The sequence below is a fragment of the Passer domesticus genome, chromosome 6 (assembly GCF_036417665.1).
Source record: "Passer domesticus isolate bPasDom1 chromosome 6, bPasDom1.hap1, whole genome shotgun sequence".
Classification (NCBI taxonomy): Eukaryota; Metazoa; Chordata; class Aves; order Passeriformes; family Passeridae; genus Passer; species Passer domesticus.
In genome coordinates, this window is record NC_087479.1 from 70,328,636 (window position 1) to 70,344,554 (window position 15,919).

Below are 15,919 nucleotides of genomic sequence, written 5' to 3' on the forward strand. Positions count from 1 at the left end.
AGGGACTCCCAAAGATCATGGAGCCCAGCACCTGGGTCTGCTCAGGACAGCCTTAAGAAATCCAGCCTGTGCCCAAGAGCAGTGTCCAAAGACTTTTGGAGCTCTCTCAGCCTTGGTGCTGGGAGCCCTTCCCTGGGGAGGCAGTTCCAGTGCCCAAGCCCCCTCTGGCTGAAGAACCTTTTCCTTCCATCCAACCCAAGCCTGCAGTAGTGCATCTTCCATGCATCCTCTTGGCTCTTCTCACTGGCCCCAAGACTCAAGGCACTCTAGTGCCTGCCCTTGTGCTTTCCTTCTTCAGGAAGCTGCAGACTGCTAGAGGGACCTGCCTCAGAAATTCCAAGTGAAAAATGCAGCAATGACATGTAATGGAGAGGAGCTGGGACAGAGGAGCTTGGGGTTTTCAGTGGTGAGGATGAGAAGCAGGCTACCGACACATCTTGGCAGAATGAGTTTTATCTGGAGCGTTGTTTTGATCTCTTTCAGGTGGAAAGGAGAGGCACAATGAAAAGGAAAGCAAGAGCCCACACTGAGCCGTGAGTTTTGGCCTAGGGTTAAAGGACAGCAAACTTGAGGAATGGCGAGCAGGACAACTGCTCTTTCAGAGTCACGGTGGGATTGGTCCAAGGCCGTGGCTGCACGCCAGGTGTCTCTTGACCACTTGCCTTTCTTACATCCTACTCCTTCTTCCTCTAGACACATCAATGTTGGCAGTGACTTTCAGGCCGAGCTCCCCGAGCTGCAGACCGGGCTGCCAAGTGAGGATGAAGAGCCTGCAAACCTGGTCTGGAAGCCCTTGGAGGAAGACGACCCTGACCTGGATAAACCGGACAGAGGTAACTGTCAAGCTTTCCTTCCACTCCTGAGATAGTCAGGCATGTAAAATGCTGTTTTTTGGATAAAAAGGCAGCTTTTGGCAGGCTCTGCTTCTCTCCTTTGTCATGCCCATCTTCCCTTGTGGAAGTGGTAGGCGTAAGGGCAATGCTCTGCTTCTGCAGCAGAGCAGGAAAAAGAGCAACTGTGCTGCTCTCCAAATGGGTCAGGGGCATCTGCCACTGGAAGAGGGGAGATTGGCCTCCACTCCTTATGCCAAAAGCTGCATGGAAGGGAGAGGCAGCACTAGGTGGGCCCTTGCTTCAGCTGCCCCTTGCTTTGCTCTCCTTTTCGTGCTCTCCAAGCTGCAGGCTTTAGCTCTTGTGCTTTCCTTCTGCCTTGTATGGCAAGCCTTCTCCATTCTCGGCTCAAAGCCGACTTTGGGTGGGTTTTTGTTGTGCTTGCAGTCAGAGAACTGTTGGACATGGCCAGCTCCCGTGGCCTTCCCGGGGCAGCAGCTCAGCTGGAGCTCGCCCTGCACTGCCTGCACCAGGCTCGCGGCAGCGTTCCGGTAGGAAGCGGCTGTTTGGGCGCGGGCAAGAGTGGGCAGGGAATTGATAAGGCCCGGGCAGCGGGACAGCCTTTCCTGGCTGCTCCTTGAAGAAGGGAGTTCACAAGCAGCAGAGCACTCGCTGCCTGCTGTGTCTCGTCCAGCTGCGGCAGGGCTGAGCCCAAATGGCTCCAGCAGGGACAAGATCTCTCCTGGAGGCAGCGCCACAGGGTCCTGCAGCCTGCTGCCTTGAAAACCTCCTGGAGATCTGTGTTCTCGAAGACATTTTGAGGGGCAATTCCCAGAAGCTGCAGTCAGCTGAGGCAATTCTGGGTGCAGGAGCAGCAAAATCATGGAGTTGGAGAGGGAAATGCTACCCTTGGGGAGCAGGAGCCAAGGACTGGGCAGCAAAATGGTGGGACTGGGAGCAAAGCACAATCTTTGACCCATATGAAAGCCAGTGGTCTGAATCCTCAGCTGAAGAGGCAAAGTGGCTGAAGGGCAGCATTGGTGGGGTTTGGCTCCTTTTTTGTGTTGTGGGGCAGCTCAAGCTGTTTTCCTTTGCATCTTGCAGGAGGCTCTGGAGATGTTGCTCTCGGGGGGTCCTCCAACAACTCAAGGCCATCCCTTGGCTGATTATCATTACGCAGGTAACCTAAGCCCAGCTTCTTCCTTCACTGACACATGCTGCCATGCCCTTAATGGCCGTGTCAAGCATTTCTGCTTCAATTGTGCTTAAAACCAGCACAAGATCTCGCCTTCTCTGGGGGCAGGGAAAGCACCAGCATCTACTCCTTCAGCTTGACTCGTTTTCCATGCTTTTTTCCCTGGGGAATGCCTGCTCTCGTCTTCATCACCTTCTGAGGGAGCAGACATGCACACACGTGAATGATGGCTGGAGCCAGCTTGCTTTCGGCAGCCAGTGGGATCTGCTTCAAGTGGCTAGAGGGATCAATTCAGCTGCTGCTTTTTCTTGCCAGGCTCTGATAGATGGACACCTGAGGAGAAGGAGGCCCTCCAAAAGGCTTTCCACACCTACGGCAAGGATTTCCATCTCATCCAGAAGCAGGTAAAGCCACAGGACATTCCTCACCTTGGAAGATCATCAGAAGGGACATGTTGATTATTGCTGGTACCAAATACTGCACCTATGTCCCTCTCTTCTCAAGTACCAAAACTGTTAAAGTAGTCACAGAACAGGACATGGAAGGCCTGTGTGAAAATGATGATCCGGCCTCTGCAGCCTTTCTCTCCAGGCTGTTTTGGAAGACAAAGCTCTGTTCTGTTAGACTTGTCTCCCATGTGTGCTGCTGCTTCCACAACACCTTGTGCTGGGAAAACTGCAGTGAATGGGGCACAGAAGAACTCTGCTAGAGGGACTTGGTGTTGATCTGTGCATTACATGTGTTACCACGTAGCACAAGACTTGGTTTATTACATTGCATAATGCCTCTCTGACTCCTGCATATTCATTTCATTTTACACCCTCCTAAATTTTCTCCATCATTTTATTTCCTACTTTACTCTGTATTCTCATTGTTCTCCAATGCACCCTACAGGACGGCTGTTTCAGATTCCTTCTTTTGCTTTTCACAACAGATCCCGAGTAAGACCGTGGCACAGTGTGTGGAATACTACTACTGCTGGAAAAAAGAGCAGAAACTTGCCAGCAGCACTCTTGCTCAGGTGAGTGGGAAGAAAATCCAGACATGCCAGCAGAGTCAAGAAACGGGCAGAAGGGCACAAACCCTGCTGGCGAGCCACGCCAGATGCCGCTTTGCCAGGGTCCCTTGTTCCCACGCACTGGGAAAGGTGCAGCAGATGCTGCCCTGACTTTTGTTGTGCTGCTAGCCTAAAATACGGAATTCTGGAGCAGAACTTTGACCCAACAAAGCAGCACCACCACCAAAATGGGCTTTGACTCTCTACAAATCAGTATCTCAAGGGCTGGCACCCACAGGTTCCAATCAGACCCTTCATTCCCCACTGCCTGATAACATCAGCCATCTGGGCCGCCTTCATGGAGATGCTGCCAAATTTAAGAGATCTTTTGTAGCACCCCAGCGTATCCCCAAGAAGGAGCTGCCGGTGCCATGGCACCTTTAATACTTTCCTTACCAGCAAAGAGCAATTTGCTTCACAGAGAGAGACAGAGAGAGGGAGAGAGAGAGATCTCTCCCAGGCGGCGGGAGGCCCCTTTCCGTGCGGGCAGTGCCAACGGTGCGCAAGCTCCTCCTCCTTCTGCTCCCAGCTGCCCCTTTGGCCTAAAGCACGCTGACCCTTTCCAAAGGCACCACAGGGCAAGCTGAGGCCACTTGCAGGATCGCCCCTGGCAGCCCTGCTCAAGCTTACAGCCCACTTGAAACCCAAACAGCTTCGTTCAAACCCAGCATTCCCAGTGAAACCTTGCCATGCCCCAACAAGACACAGCTCATACAAGCAGGAACAGATGCATCAAAGCTTGCTTTGATGCTGCTGATTCAATTAAACCTAGGATGAAGCAAAAGGAGGAAGACATTTCAAAGAGTTGAAACCAGAAAGATGAGACTCATGGTGCTGATCACTTTCCAAATGTGTCACAGCCTGAAAAGATGGAAATTCATCCAAAAAGGGAGATCTCGGCGCTTGGCTTAATGGTGTGTATGAAGTTAACAATGCATGGTTTGTTTCCTGTCTTCCAGGGAGTTTGAAACCATTGAGGAGAGGAACAAGCACAGAAGAAGACATCGCCCACGCAAGGATGCACAGCCTCTCCCCAAGAAGAAAAGGCCAAATTAGCCCTGCATTTGCCCCAGGCTAGCAAGAGTTAGGCGTCAAGAGGATAGATCGAAATAAGATTGTTTTTCAAGTTTTTAGGATTGTTTATTCTTCTATTAGTTTACATGATAGTAATCTCTCTGTTTATTAGCTAAGATATATAAGTATTATTCAAGATGTATTAGTAGTGTTAGATTTAGCAATAAATGTAACAGGTTTGGTGTTTCTATGCTTCAACTTTTCACATTTTGTCTTTGTTGAGACACAATCTGTTTTTATCATTAAACCAAAGTTTGCTCCATTTTGCCTTTCTGTCTGTATGAAATCCCCAAGGCAGTGTTCATTACATTTCCTTGGTGTTGCACACACGGCATTTGGCTGAGAGGGCAATGGGGGCACATGAGTCCCCCCCAGGCCCACCCCTGGCTCAGCTGGCAGCACTTCCAGAGGCATGTCCCCATTACTGCCAATGAAATCATGGTGGAGCTTCCTCCTTTGATTCCTGAACATCTCAGCTGGGAGTGGCTGGGGAGGCTTTGCTGAATTCAATGCACTGGATCTAAAGGAGTGCTCTTGTCTCACTGTACTTGCTGGGATAAAAGTAGTGGGTTGAGGCCTGTGGCAATTGGCGGAAGAAATGCGGCACTCAGTATGAGTGATCAGCAAATCTCATAACTTTATTGATAGGCACATACATTTATATTGGTGCTAATGAGGCCAATACATATTGCAAAAGGCGAGCTCATTATTGGTTAGTTACTTATCAGCTAACTACGCCTACCTTAGCATTCTTGTGGCTACTATGTTGCAGCTGTCCACATCTTTTCTTCATATTTCTAACTAACCATGCTCTCCCCCATCCTGATGTTGCACCAAGGGCACAGTGCCCTTGCCAGATTTGGACACTGACTGCTGACTCCTATCCTCATCTCCTTCTTGCTTAACTAACGGTATTATATCAGTGTGACCTTTGTCAACTGGCTAGCTGTTCACAAAATCCTCCACACTTCCCCTGTTTTTCTGTTGCACAAGCATAGTCTGATTAGATGCAGCAAGTATCATTCTTTGAACCATGTTGTGTAAGCACATGCAAAAAACAAGGCAAAACTAACACTACTAACAAAGCTATAATGCCTACTATAATGATGACTCTAAGAATAGAGCGCAACCATGATCCCAAGCCTAAAGATTTGAGCCATTCATCAATACCGGAGCCCGATTCTACCTGTAAGTTTCCAATTAACCTTCGCAACTCAGAGAGCTGGGAGTGGATGGACTGGGAATGATCAGAGAGGTTCATGCAATGCATGCCCTCAAATTCTTCACAACCATGGCCTTGTGCCAGTAAAAGGAAGTCAATTGCAGCTCTATTCTGAAGCGTTGCATGGCGAATAGAATCAACATCAAGCAAAAGGCTAGAAAGTGCCAAAGAAGTGGCATTAGTTTGTTTAGCAAGCCAGCATCCTAGCTTGTTTAAAATGGCATGGGCACCTGCTGCTGATACCCCTGGAGCCAAAAAGGATGCTGCCACTATGGCCCCTGGGGACCAAAGTTTTACATCATCTTTGCAGTCAGCAGTAAACGCATGGGCCATTCTTTTAATTCTATGATAGCGGTGGCTCATATTCAGGATCATGGACGTATTGGGTGTGAGTAGAGACAACTGTCCAATTGTACATGGCCTCCCGCTCAGCATCGATGGGACACCAGGCCAAGCACGGTCCCCACATATTAAAAAGTAACCTGCTGGTAATTGAATAGGGTCATTTGATGAGATCGACACCCTCTTTGTGGTATAATTGCACCAGGTTGTTGCATTACGGTAAATGGCCATGCTAGAAGTTACAATAGTAGAATAGTTCTTGGCTGGCAGCTGACTTTTATGCTTAAACCTAAGGCATGCATCCGCCATCACTGAGCCTAATAGTTCCAATTCTTGGGGTTCCTGCGGTGCTATAGGAAAATGAGAAATCCATTGGTCCCAGTTATCTACACTGACCCTGGCGTCATTGGTTTTGCAGGTGGGTATTTTCGATGGGCATGGCCAGGGATCTGCCGGTAGTCCAACCAAACAGGTGGTAAATGGATTACCGGGAGAAGATAACGACAAGCAAATAGCCTCCTGGTTAGTTAAATTTGCCATGGTGATCCAAATATTAGTCTTGGGCTGAGGTGGGGCCCATGCTTGGTGGGTTCCCTCTCCTTTGGCAATGTCTGGGCTGTCTATTAAGAGGGCAAATACGAGTAAAACAGCAGCATAAGTCTGCCACATCACCCTGATCTTCCCGGACGCTGTTTTGAACCATCCAGACATTTAGGGAATTAACAGGTTGCCCACAAACCGTTAAGAATGTCTCTTCCTTCCTCTCCCCTTTTTCTTTCTTGAGCCGCCCAGACTTAATCTTTTTAGAGCCCTTAAACAATCGTCCCACGCTTGGCTAGGATCTTGATCCCTCAGAATCGGACCTACTACATCTAGCTGGGAGAGGGGAATGCCCCGACCACACTTAGACTGTAAGATACACATTTGAGATTGCCCTAAAGCGCGTCTGGCAAAGTGCTGGGTTTCCCACCTAAACCATGCGAGAATTTTCTGTTCTGGGGACTCATACAACTGTAACCCTTGGCGGCCAGGTAATCCTGTAAAGGTCTGAAGTTCTGCTTGCCAGGAGTCCCGCTGCCAATAAAATGCACAGCTTCTGCACCACAGTTCAGGTAACTGGGACTGATGCACCCACTTAGTTTGCTGACACCCCCCGCAAAAGAACAATATCCATGCAGCACACTGAGTATTTTGACACTTAATACAAGCTAATCTCTTAGGCCCTCTATAATAAAATGTATGAAGTGTCGGAATCAGGCTTAGTATACTGTCCAGAGATTGACACCGATCAATCGCTTGGTCAATGGCAAAGCTACAGTGTCCTTTCAGCTTGAGAACTATCAGTCAAATGGTGATCAGCAGCTTTGCCTCCACTCGCCGACCGTCCTCTTCGCTCAGTTGTCTGGGGTCTGGTTCCATCTAACACAGCTGCTCGGGTCCATTTAGCAGGTACCCACAAGGATCCTGTAGGGGTAGAAACACAAAGATACCCGCGGCCCCAGTATAATACCTTAGCAGGACCTTGCCATTGTCCTGTCTTGGGGTCTCTATACTTTACCCATACATCCTGCTTCACACTATCTTTCTCTGTTACATAATGACGAATTACAGCAGGAACTTTGCTTTCCCCAAGAACACACAGGTGATTTAAGACAAATAGACACTTTAGCAACCTTTCTTGCGGCTCTCTAATATCTTTGTATTTACCTAGATATTTTTTCAAAGTACCATTAGCTCTCTCTACAATCGCTTGTCCTGTCGGAGAATTAGGGATGCCTGTCACGTGTTCTATCCCCCACATTTGCATGAACTGTTTTATTCTTTTGCTGCAGTAGGCAGGCCCATTGTCTGTCTTAATATGTCATGGCACTCCCATTACAGCAAAGCAGCTACTGAGATGCCTCTCCACATGCCCTGCTTTCTCACCAGTTTGTGCTGTGGCCCATATAAAATGACTGTAGGTGTCTATAGTAACATGCACATACTTTATCCTTCCAAACTCAGCAACACGTGTGACATCCATTTGCCAGGTCTCATTTGTATTCAGCCCTCTGGGGTTAACTCCTAGACCTAACCCGCAGCCCCCGTTATGATGACTACATGTGGGACAGGCTTTGACTATTGCCCGTGCCTCTTCTAGAGATATTTGAAATTCCCTATGGAGGCCTTTTGCATTTTGGTGAAACATGGAGTGTGCCTCTCTGGCCAAAGTCTGCCTGGGAATTGGAGTCACATGTGTGATTGAAACTAGCTTATCTGCTTGTGCATTACCCTCTCCCAGACCAATATCCCACTTATGACTTCTGATATGAATGACAGAGAAAGGATACTTCCTCAGTTTAATTGCCCTCTGTAACTGTATAAACAGCTCATGTAACCTCCTGTTCTGAACTTCTTTTATAGAGGCATCTTCTATTCGCTCGCATACTCCAGCGACATATAAAGAATCTGTCACTATATTGAGGGGCCCAGAAAAATGCATCATGGCCCAAACAACAGCCAATAACTGCATCGTTTGTAAAGTATCCAATTCGGAGGCCTGGAGAATCTGATGGTGCCATTGTCCCTTTTCCTGCCAGGTCACTGCAGCAATTCTGGATTTTCTTCCTGCATCCGTGTAGGCTGTTACAGCATCCGACAGGGGTTTCTGTGACCTTTTTGGGCATTGAATCCAACCCCGTTGCCCTATCCAATTCAACGGTATATTGGGGATATCATCAGTGGCAATCACACTTCCAGCTCCCAACAGTGCCTCTTGTAATTCCACACTGTTTAACAGGTACCAGGTCAATGTATCTTTCTTCATTGGTACCCGTATCTGAGCAGGCTCCTTTCCCATGATCTGTAGTGTCCGTTCACGACCCTTTTTGAGCAACTCAGCCAAAATTTCAATTTTTTGAAGAAGGGTTTTATGCTGTTGAAGTGGAGGAGATATCCATTCCAAAGCCCACACCTCCCCCGTTTTTCTGTTTTGCTGAGTAAGTGCACCTAGTAAGTATTTAGTTCCACACCAAACTGTCAGCTGTATAGGGAGGTTAAGGTCTCGTCTCCGGACATTGCCTTGTGTCACACAGTCCAGTATCTGTTGTAATGTCCTAACCTGCTCAGAGGTTATATGAACAGGCTGTGCCGGATCAGTTCCTTTTAGTAAGGGTCGAAGTTTATCTAATAGCTCATTCGGGATGCCCACAATAGGACGCAGCCATTGTAAATCACCAAGTAACCTTTGAGCATCATTCAATGTACGTATTTCAACGTTTAATTGCAGTTTCTGGGGGGTAACAACCTGACCAGTAAGTGTCCATCCTAGATACTTCCAGGGTGCAGATAGTTGAATTTTTTCAGGAGCTACAACCAACCCATGTAGTTTCAGAGCATCATGTATTTTTTGAATTTGTTGACCTGTAAGAGGTTGCTGCTGAGCAAATAGAATATCGTCCATATAATGATAAATGATGGTTTCGAACCAGGCTTGCCGTAAGGGTTGTAAAGCATTGTCAACATACAATTGACATAAGGTGGCGCTGTTTCTCATACCCTGTGGAAGATTAACCCATTCAAACCTCTTATCTGGCTCTTCCCTATTTAATGCCGGTAAAGTAAAAGCAAACCTTCGGGTATCTCTAGGGTGAAGAGCAATAGTAAAGAAGCAGTCCTTAAGATCTACAATTAACAATGGCCAGTCCTTTGGCAACATTGCTGGGTTAGGTAAGCCTGGTTGTAAGGCTCCCATAGGTTCCATTTGTTCATTTACAGCCCGTAAATCATGTAGCAAGCGATACTTTCCTGATTTCTTTTTAATGACAAAAATAGGTGTATTCCATGGGCTGGTCGACAACTTCAAATGACCTTGCTTATATTGTTCTTGTACTAGCATATGTGCTTGCTCCAGACTTTCCCTTTTTAGTGGCCATTGCTTAACCCATACTGGGACATCCGTGGTCCAGGTCAGCGGGATCGGGAAAGTCCACGCAATGGCCACTAGCCCAAAGGGTGCTCATTTGTCAACACTATTCCCAGTTGAGCCAGAATGTCCCGACCAATGAGGCACTGCACTGTAGGGGGTAAGGGTACAATTGAAAAAACATTCCGTAAAGTTTTTCCATCAATAGTTACAGACAACATGGGTGACTTTCTAGCAAGTGTCAGGCCCCCAACCCCGGTAACTGTCATTGTGGTTGGCTGTAATGGCCAGTTGTGAGGCCAGTAATCTGGACTAATAATGCTGGAGTCCGCACCAGTATCTAATAAACCTTCCAAGGTTTGTCTCCCCCGCAGATGCTCTATTGTTACAGCGCGCTTAGGCCGATCATTCAAATTCATTGTTAATAAAGTAAGTCCTCCACTGGAACCAAAGCCTCGTTCTCCCCTCGACTGTAATTGACAAGGGGGCAATGTTTTAGCAATCTGCTCCAATGGAACCAATTGGGCTATCCTCTGCCCTTTCTCGATTTGTATCGGTGGAAAAGGAGTATGTACCATGACGTAGATTTCTCCCGTATAATCAGCATCTATTACTCCAGGTAAAACAAATAATCCCATCATGGTGGCCGACAATCGTCCCAGAAGCAAAGCTCCCATAGGTTGTCCATTAATGATGCTTGGTCCCTTTATTCCAGTCGGCACCTTTTCCGGTTGGGTGGTCATCAGTGTTATCGCTACTGAGGCTGCCACATCCAGCCCGAGGCTCCCGGCAGTGGCTGGCTGGAGTGCAGCTGGGCCGAGGTGTTGGCAGCGGCTACTTGTGTCTGGGCGCTGCGGCTGTTGAACGCGCTCGTCTTTATGTTTCCCGAGCGGTATCGGCAAGCTCCGGTGCTGTGGGTATCCGAGCGACAACTCTGGCACCAGACGCCAGCTGTCTGACAGTCTCCTCGCGTATGTCCCATGCCTCCGCACCGGTAACATTTAAATCGGCCAGTAGATGGAGCCCGTGGCTTATTTATAGCCGCCACTTGTAGGGGTGCAAGAGCAGCTAATACCTGACTCTGCGAAGCTGCCGCTTGTTTTTGCAATCCTACACCTAACTCCTTAATAGCTTCTACTAACATCACCTGATTCCCTATGGGCATATTTGCCAATCGTTCTAACGCTTCCTCTATAGACCAATTAGCTCCTAAGGTATTTAATACGTTCCTTGTAGCCTGGTTACTATTCTGGAGTGCACATTGTTTCAGTAAAGCACCTGTCATAAAGTCAGGGACTCCCGCCCGTTCGATAGCAGCGGCTGCCTTATCTATAAAAGATCCAAATGATTCATCTCTTCCTTGCTTTATTCCCATATAAGAGGGGACCCCGCCTGGCTCTTTTATCCAGTCTATGGCCATTCGTACTAAGCGCATAGCCTCCCGACATTTTTCAGGACCAATTAATGCCTGCTGCTCTGTACGAAGAAAAGGTCCTGAACCCATTAGCTCATCCAGGGTTATTCCGTGTAACGGGTCGCCTTGCTGCCGTTGTGTCGCTACACATTCCTGGCAAAGTGCCTGCCAGTGTGCATTAAACAAGAGCTGCTGATGCTGAGTGAAGATAAGCTTCGCTACTCCTCTGCAATCAGCCGGCAGTAATACCTGAGTCCCCCAGATGTAATCAAGTATCTGTTTTTGTGGGCTCACCGGTCACCCCAAACTGACTAACTGTGGACCGTAATTGTGACAGCAGCTTCCAGTCCAGCGCTGTAATTGTGGCTTCATATCTGTTCCCCTGCACAGGCGAAAATACCACCGGACAAGCAACCTCCACCGCTGCAGCTATAGCTCCACTATCCCCCGAATCCATGATCTCTTTTGCTACCGCCGCCCATGCCTCCCTTCGCTCCCTTGCGACGGCCCCCGCTAGGTCACTTTTTGCCCCAGGGATCGGCTCATTACAAGGAGGAGGAAACGGAGGGTCTGGCCATGGCACAGGTGGTGCGGACGGTGCTGTTACAGCATCCGTGGGGGGTGAGCTGCTGCTTGAAGGAGGAGCCGATGTTGGTGGCAAAACGACTGTAGATGTGGTAGGGGGTAACGGACAGTCGTAGCAGTCCCCATGACTCTTATTCTTATCATATGCTACGCTAGCTTGCTGCGCAGCTTTCTTTTCTACCTGATGTTGTAATAACTCATTGTGCACGACTCGCCATAGCTTTCCTAACTTCCTTGCAGTTTTATCCTCATCTATAGCTGCCTCCCACAACTTGTCCCCGAGCTTACGCCACTCTGTTAATTCATGCACTGTATGAGGATTTTGAAAAACTCCTTGTGCATGCCCATAGGCTAACAACTGTGGGAGCTCTTTCTGCAAATCTATGCCCTTAACCTGACGCTTTTTTAAAAAGCAAGTAAATAAATCATATGCTGCTTGCCTTTCCATTTCCATTTTTGAGAACGTCAGCGCTGTTGCAGCCCTTCAAGGTTTCGGCAGCACGTATCGGCCGGGCTCTTCTATAAGGTCACCCAGGGCGCGGCACTTTTCGCTTTTTCAGCAGTGCTTATTCGCCGTCCTTGCTGCTGTAGGACCCGAACTCGTTCACCGATCCACCGTGGTTGCCATTACCGATATCACGTCTGGGGTCACCATTTGTGGTAATCGGCGGAAGAAATGCGGCACTCAATATGAGTGATCAGCAAATCTCAAAACTTTATTGATAGGCACATACACTTATATTGGTGTTAATGAGGCTAATACATATTGCAAAAAGCGAGCTCATTATTGGTTAGTTACTTATCAGCTAACTACGCCTACCTTATCATTCTTGAGGCTACTATGCTGCAGCTGTTTACATATTTTCTTCATGTTTCTAACTAACGATCCTCTCCCCCATCCTGATGTTGCACCAAGGGCACAGTGCCCTTGCCAGGTTTGGACACTGACTGCTGACTCCTATCCTCGTCTCCTTCTTGCTTAATTAACGGTATTATGTCAGTGTGACCTTTGTTAGCTAGCCAGCTGTTCACAAAATCCTCCACAACCTTCAGTGTTGCCTAGAGGGCAAGGCCAGGGGGCTCAGGGGCAGAGGAAGGGATGTGTTGGTCTCAGGAGGTGCTGGAAGGTGCTGGGCTGGTCCTGGGGTCCCTAGCGGAACTCGGGTTGGCTGGGATGGGACAGACGGAGAGAAAAAAAGGAATAAAGGAAGCTTGGGGAAGCCCATGGGGAGAGCAGGTGGCAGTGGGATCTACGGGGCAATAAGAGGCTTCCTTGTCGACGGCTCTTCTGGGGTCCTCTTCACAGAACACTTGAGAGGGCTGTCCGGGCCGTTCCTGCTGCTGGAGGAGCTGCTCACGCTGTCTGGGTGTGAGGTGCAGCCACCGTCTTCCAACTCCTGTCCCGAGGTGCTCCTGTGAAGAGAGGAGGTGGCTGAGGCCCCAGCTGCCAGTGGCACACAGGGACCCTCGTGCACAGCAGGGCCCAGAGCTGGCAAGGCTCCCCAGCACGGCTGGAGCTGCTGGCACAGCTGGGCCCAGCTGGACAGCTGCCCCTCAAGGCCCCGGCCAGCAGGGCACGGCTCTGGGCAGGGTCCCTGGCCAGGAGCGGGCCCCAGAGCGCCTCTGCCTTTCAAGGGCAACCTCGGCCCTGCTCTTTCTCTTCCCCACCTCCCTCTGCCTCTGCCCTGTGCCCCTGGGGCTGCTCTTGGCCAGGCAGCCTCAGTGGGAGCCAGCACTGGCTGCAGCCCCAGCGGGGCCCCCAGGACAAGGCCCAGCAATTGAGAGGCCAATGGAAGCACTGGGCAGCAGCAGAACCCTCAGCAGAGTTATTTGGACAATCATGGACTGGCCACAACCCCACTGCAGTCTCAATGGGAATGTTCCCTGACCACGTTAGACTTTCAAAAGAAGCTGTTTGAGGGGGAGAGCAACAAAACACTCACTGTTTTCTCTTCCCGATTCCAAATACCGGATTCCAAACAAGCACAACATGAAGACAAGCCCCAAACAAAGCAGAAATGCCAGTAACGCTAGCCAGTAGCCTGTTTCCTGATAGAAACCCCTTTCGAGGCCATCCTGGGCATTGGGAACAGGTCTTGTGGTGCCGGCTGCATCTGTGGGAGCGATGGGGACCGTGAGACCATGCTGTGCTGCACTGCTGAGCTGGCAGCACGGTGGATACGGGCAGGACGTTCTCTGTTTCCCCCAGAGCTGGGGCCTGCAGGCACCTTGCCGGCCCTTGGCACAGGCTGTGCCAGCCAACAAAGCCCAGCAGGCCGGGAGGAGAGCCCGGTGGCAGCGCAGCTGCTTGGGCAGTGGCTGCTGCCAGGGACAGGGGCCAAAGCCATCCCTGAGCAGCCACTGCCAGCCCTGGCCCTCCCTGCCCCGTGACAGCTCCCCCAGCCCCAGGGGACAGGCTCAGGCCCTGTCAGGACCCAGCGCAGCCCCTGCTCACTCGGGAGCCAGGGCTGGTTCTGGCCCTGGGCTGGCGGCAGGGCTCCCGCTCGGGGTTGCTCCTGTGCCTTGGGCCTCTGGGCACTCAGGGCCAGCTCCGCAGCAGCTGCAGCGCCAGGGACGTTGCTGCACCAGTCCCGTTTCCCCGGGGCTCTGAACGAGCTCCAGAGGCCTGGAAGCCCAGGCGCCTCCAGCTTTGGCTGCTGCCGGGCTGGGCAAGGGCAGGCCCTGGGAGAAGAGCTGCTGCCACACAGCCCCAGCCAGGGCTGAGCCCGGCACAGCAATTACCTGCTGTGCCTGTGCCCGTGTCTGGAATCGCCTTCCTTCCTGCAGCTGGGGCTGCCAATGAGCCACTGCTTCTCCCTGAGTGTTCCTCCTCCTGAACAGCCTTTTGTTCCATCACTTGAAAAAGGAAAAAAGGGACAACTGGATCAAATTGAAATATTCCCCACTGGGGAGGTGGCACCTTCAGGAGGCAATGCTTGTCTAAGTCACAGGTAAAGATCAAGAAAAAGCCCAGGTAATTGGGGCTGGGCCAGTGCACTCCCTTGTGCAAACAGCTGCACCTCCTGATCTTCTCAGAGACTGGGAAATGGCAGGGGATCTCAGGCCCACAGTACAGTTGGGGCACCCTATCAGCTAATGCCAAATTCCATCCTGCAGAGGCTGGGGAGGAATTGCAGCCAGGCCAGGGTGGGAAATAGCCCTGCAGGGTGTGAAAGCAGCAGCGGGGCAGCGAGGTTGCCATGGATCCCTTACTGCTGCGCCGGGCACGGCGTGTCCAGATTTGCAGCCAACGGCCCCGGCTGCTGAGTCCCAGGGGAAGCATGAGGGAAACGCACCCACCTTGTCCTCCGGGTGCTTCCTTCTGTGTTTGTCTCCAGAATTCATCTGAGTCATGAGACGTTTTGGCGGCAAATAATTGGGTCTTTCCTTTTGGAGGACCTTAAGAGAAAGTAGTTCCATTTCCCAGGAATGGATCCCACAAAAGCGGGACCCAGCCTGTGGGGTCAGCAGGGTCACACTACTCACCCATGCCATGGGAGCTGGGTTGGGGCCAAGCATCCGGCCCTGGGGCTTGAGAAGTCCTCCCTGCAGACACACCTGTAACTCAACAGCCACAGAAGCTTCTGCCATCTCTGCTGATCTGCACGGGCACCACTGAGCCGCAACAGCGGTGAGGGGATCGTGCAGGGCGCGGGCACACACGTGCATGGTTCTGTGCTGACACCTGCAGCGCTGCCTCCCTGGCCCAGCTTTGGGCTCTGAGCTGGCAGCTCTCCCAGGGGAAAGGCCTTGACCTACCCTCACCATCTCCCAGAGCCTCAGTCCTGGATGTGGGACCTTCACCGGCAGGTTCAGCTGCAAAGAAAGGCAGGACAGAAGAGCTCCTGTGGCACTGCAGGAGATCCTCAGGCTGCCCACAAGGCTCAGCCCCGGGGCACAGCCCTGGGCCCGGCCCCTTCCCTCTCTGCTCTTCTCTGTGACTGCACAGAGCACACAGAAGGACACACTGGCATTGCACACAGGAGGAAGATTGAAAGCTAAATGCTCCTTCCTCCCACTGATAGTGATTCTGTGGGAGCCCTCAGGCCTCCAGAAGGGAGCAGGGCAAGGTTTGCAGATTCTTTCAACCTTAAGATTATGTTAAGGGAACTGGTTAATAAGTGAGCTTTTGTTGAATTGATCCTGATTATTTACTCAGGAAAGGCAGAGTGAAAACTTGCCTCCAGCATCCTCCAGGAACTTCAAACCATGCTTCATGAGGACTCCCTGAAAACCCATGTCATGATTCCAGTCTAGAAGGGAGCAGAGATCAGAACCATTTCCATGGTGTGCTGG

The 15,919-nt window shown here is 50.6% G+C and overlaps 1 protein-coding gene and 1 long non-coding RNA gene across 2 annotated transcripts; one reads left to right on the top strand and one right to left on the bottom strand.

Moving 5' to 3' along the window:
- The first annotated feature begins 181 nt into the window (after positions 1-181).
- On the top strand, positions 182-4,418 carry LOC135302214 (zinc finger protein 541-like). The gene is made up of 5 exons (XM_064422648.1): positions 182-1,381; positions 1,935-2,010; positions 2,341-2,429; positions 2,960-3,046; positions 4,042-4,418. The coding sequence occupies exons 1-5, from the start codon at positions 1,214-1,216 to the stop codon at positions 4,048-4,050; spliced, it is 429 nt and encodes a 142-aa protein (XP_064278718.1). The 5' UTR covers positions 182-1,213; the 3' UTR covers positions 4,051-4,418.
- A 7,945-nt stretch (positions 4,419-12,363) lies between these two features.
- LOC135302216 (uncharacterized) lies at positions 12,364-15,463 on the bottom strand. The gene is made up of 6 exons (XR_010363913.1): positions 15,383-15,463; positions 15,110-15,181; positions 14,924-15,022; positions 14,366-14,479; positions 13,567-13,737; positions 12,364-13,036 (listed from the first exon to the last, which is right to left on the bottom strand). It is a non-coding gene; the product is annotated as an uncharacterized LOC135302216 (long non-coding RNA).
- Positions 15,464-15,919: the final 456 nt, after the last annotated feature.

Coding starts and splice junctions, on each gene's coding strand:
- LOC135302214 (XM_064422648.1), top strand. CDS start 1,214: ATGGCAAGCCTTCTCCATTCTCGGCTCAAAGCCGACTTTGGGTGGGTT. Junction 1,382..1,934: donor AGGCTCGCGGCAGCGTTCCG/GTAGGAAGCGGC, acceptor TGCATCTTGCAG/GAGGCTCTGGAGATGTTGCT. Junction 2,011..2,340: donor GGCTGATTATCATTACGCAG/GTAACCTAAGCC, acceptor TTTTCTTGCCAG/GCTCTGATAGATGGACACCT.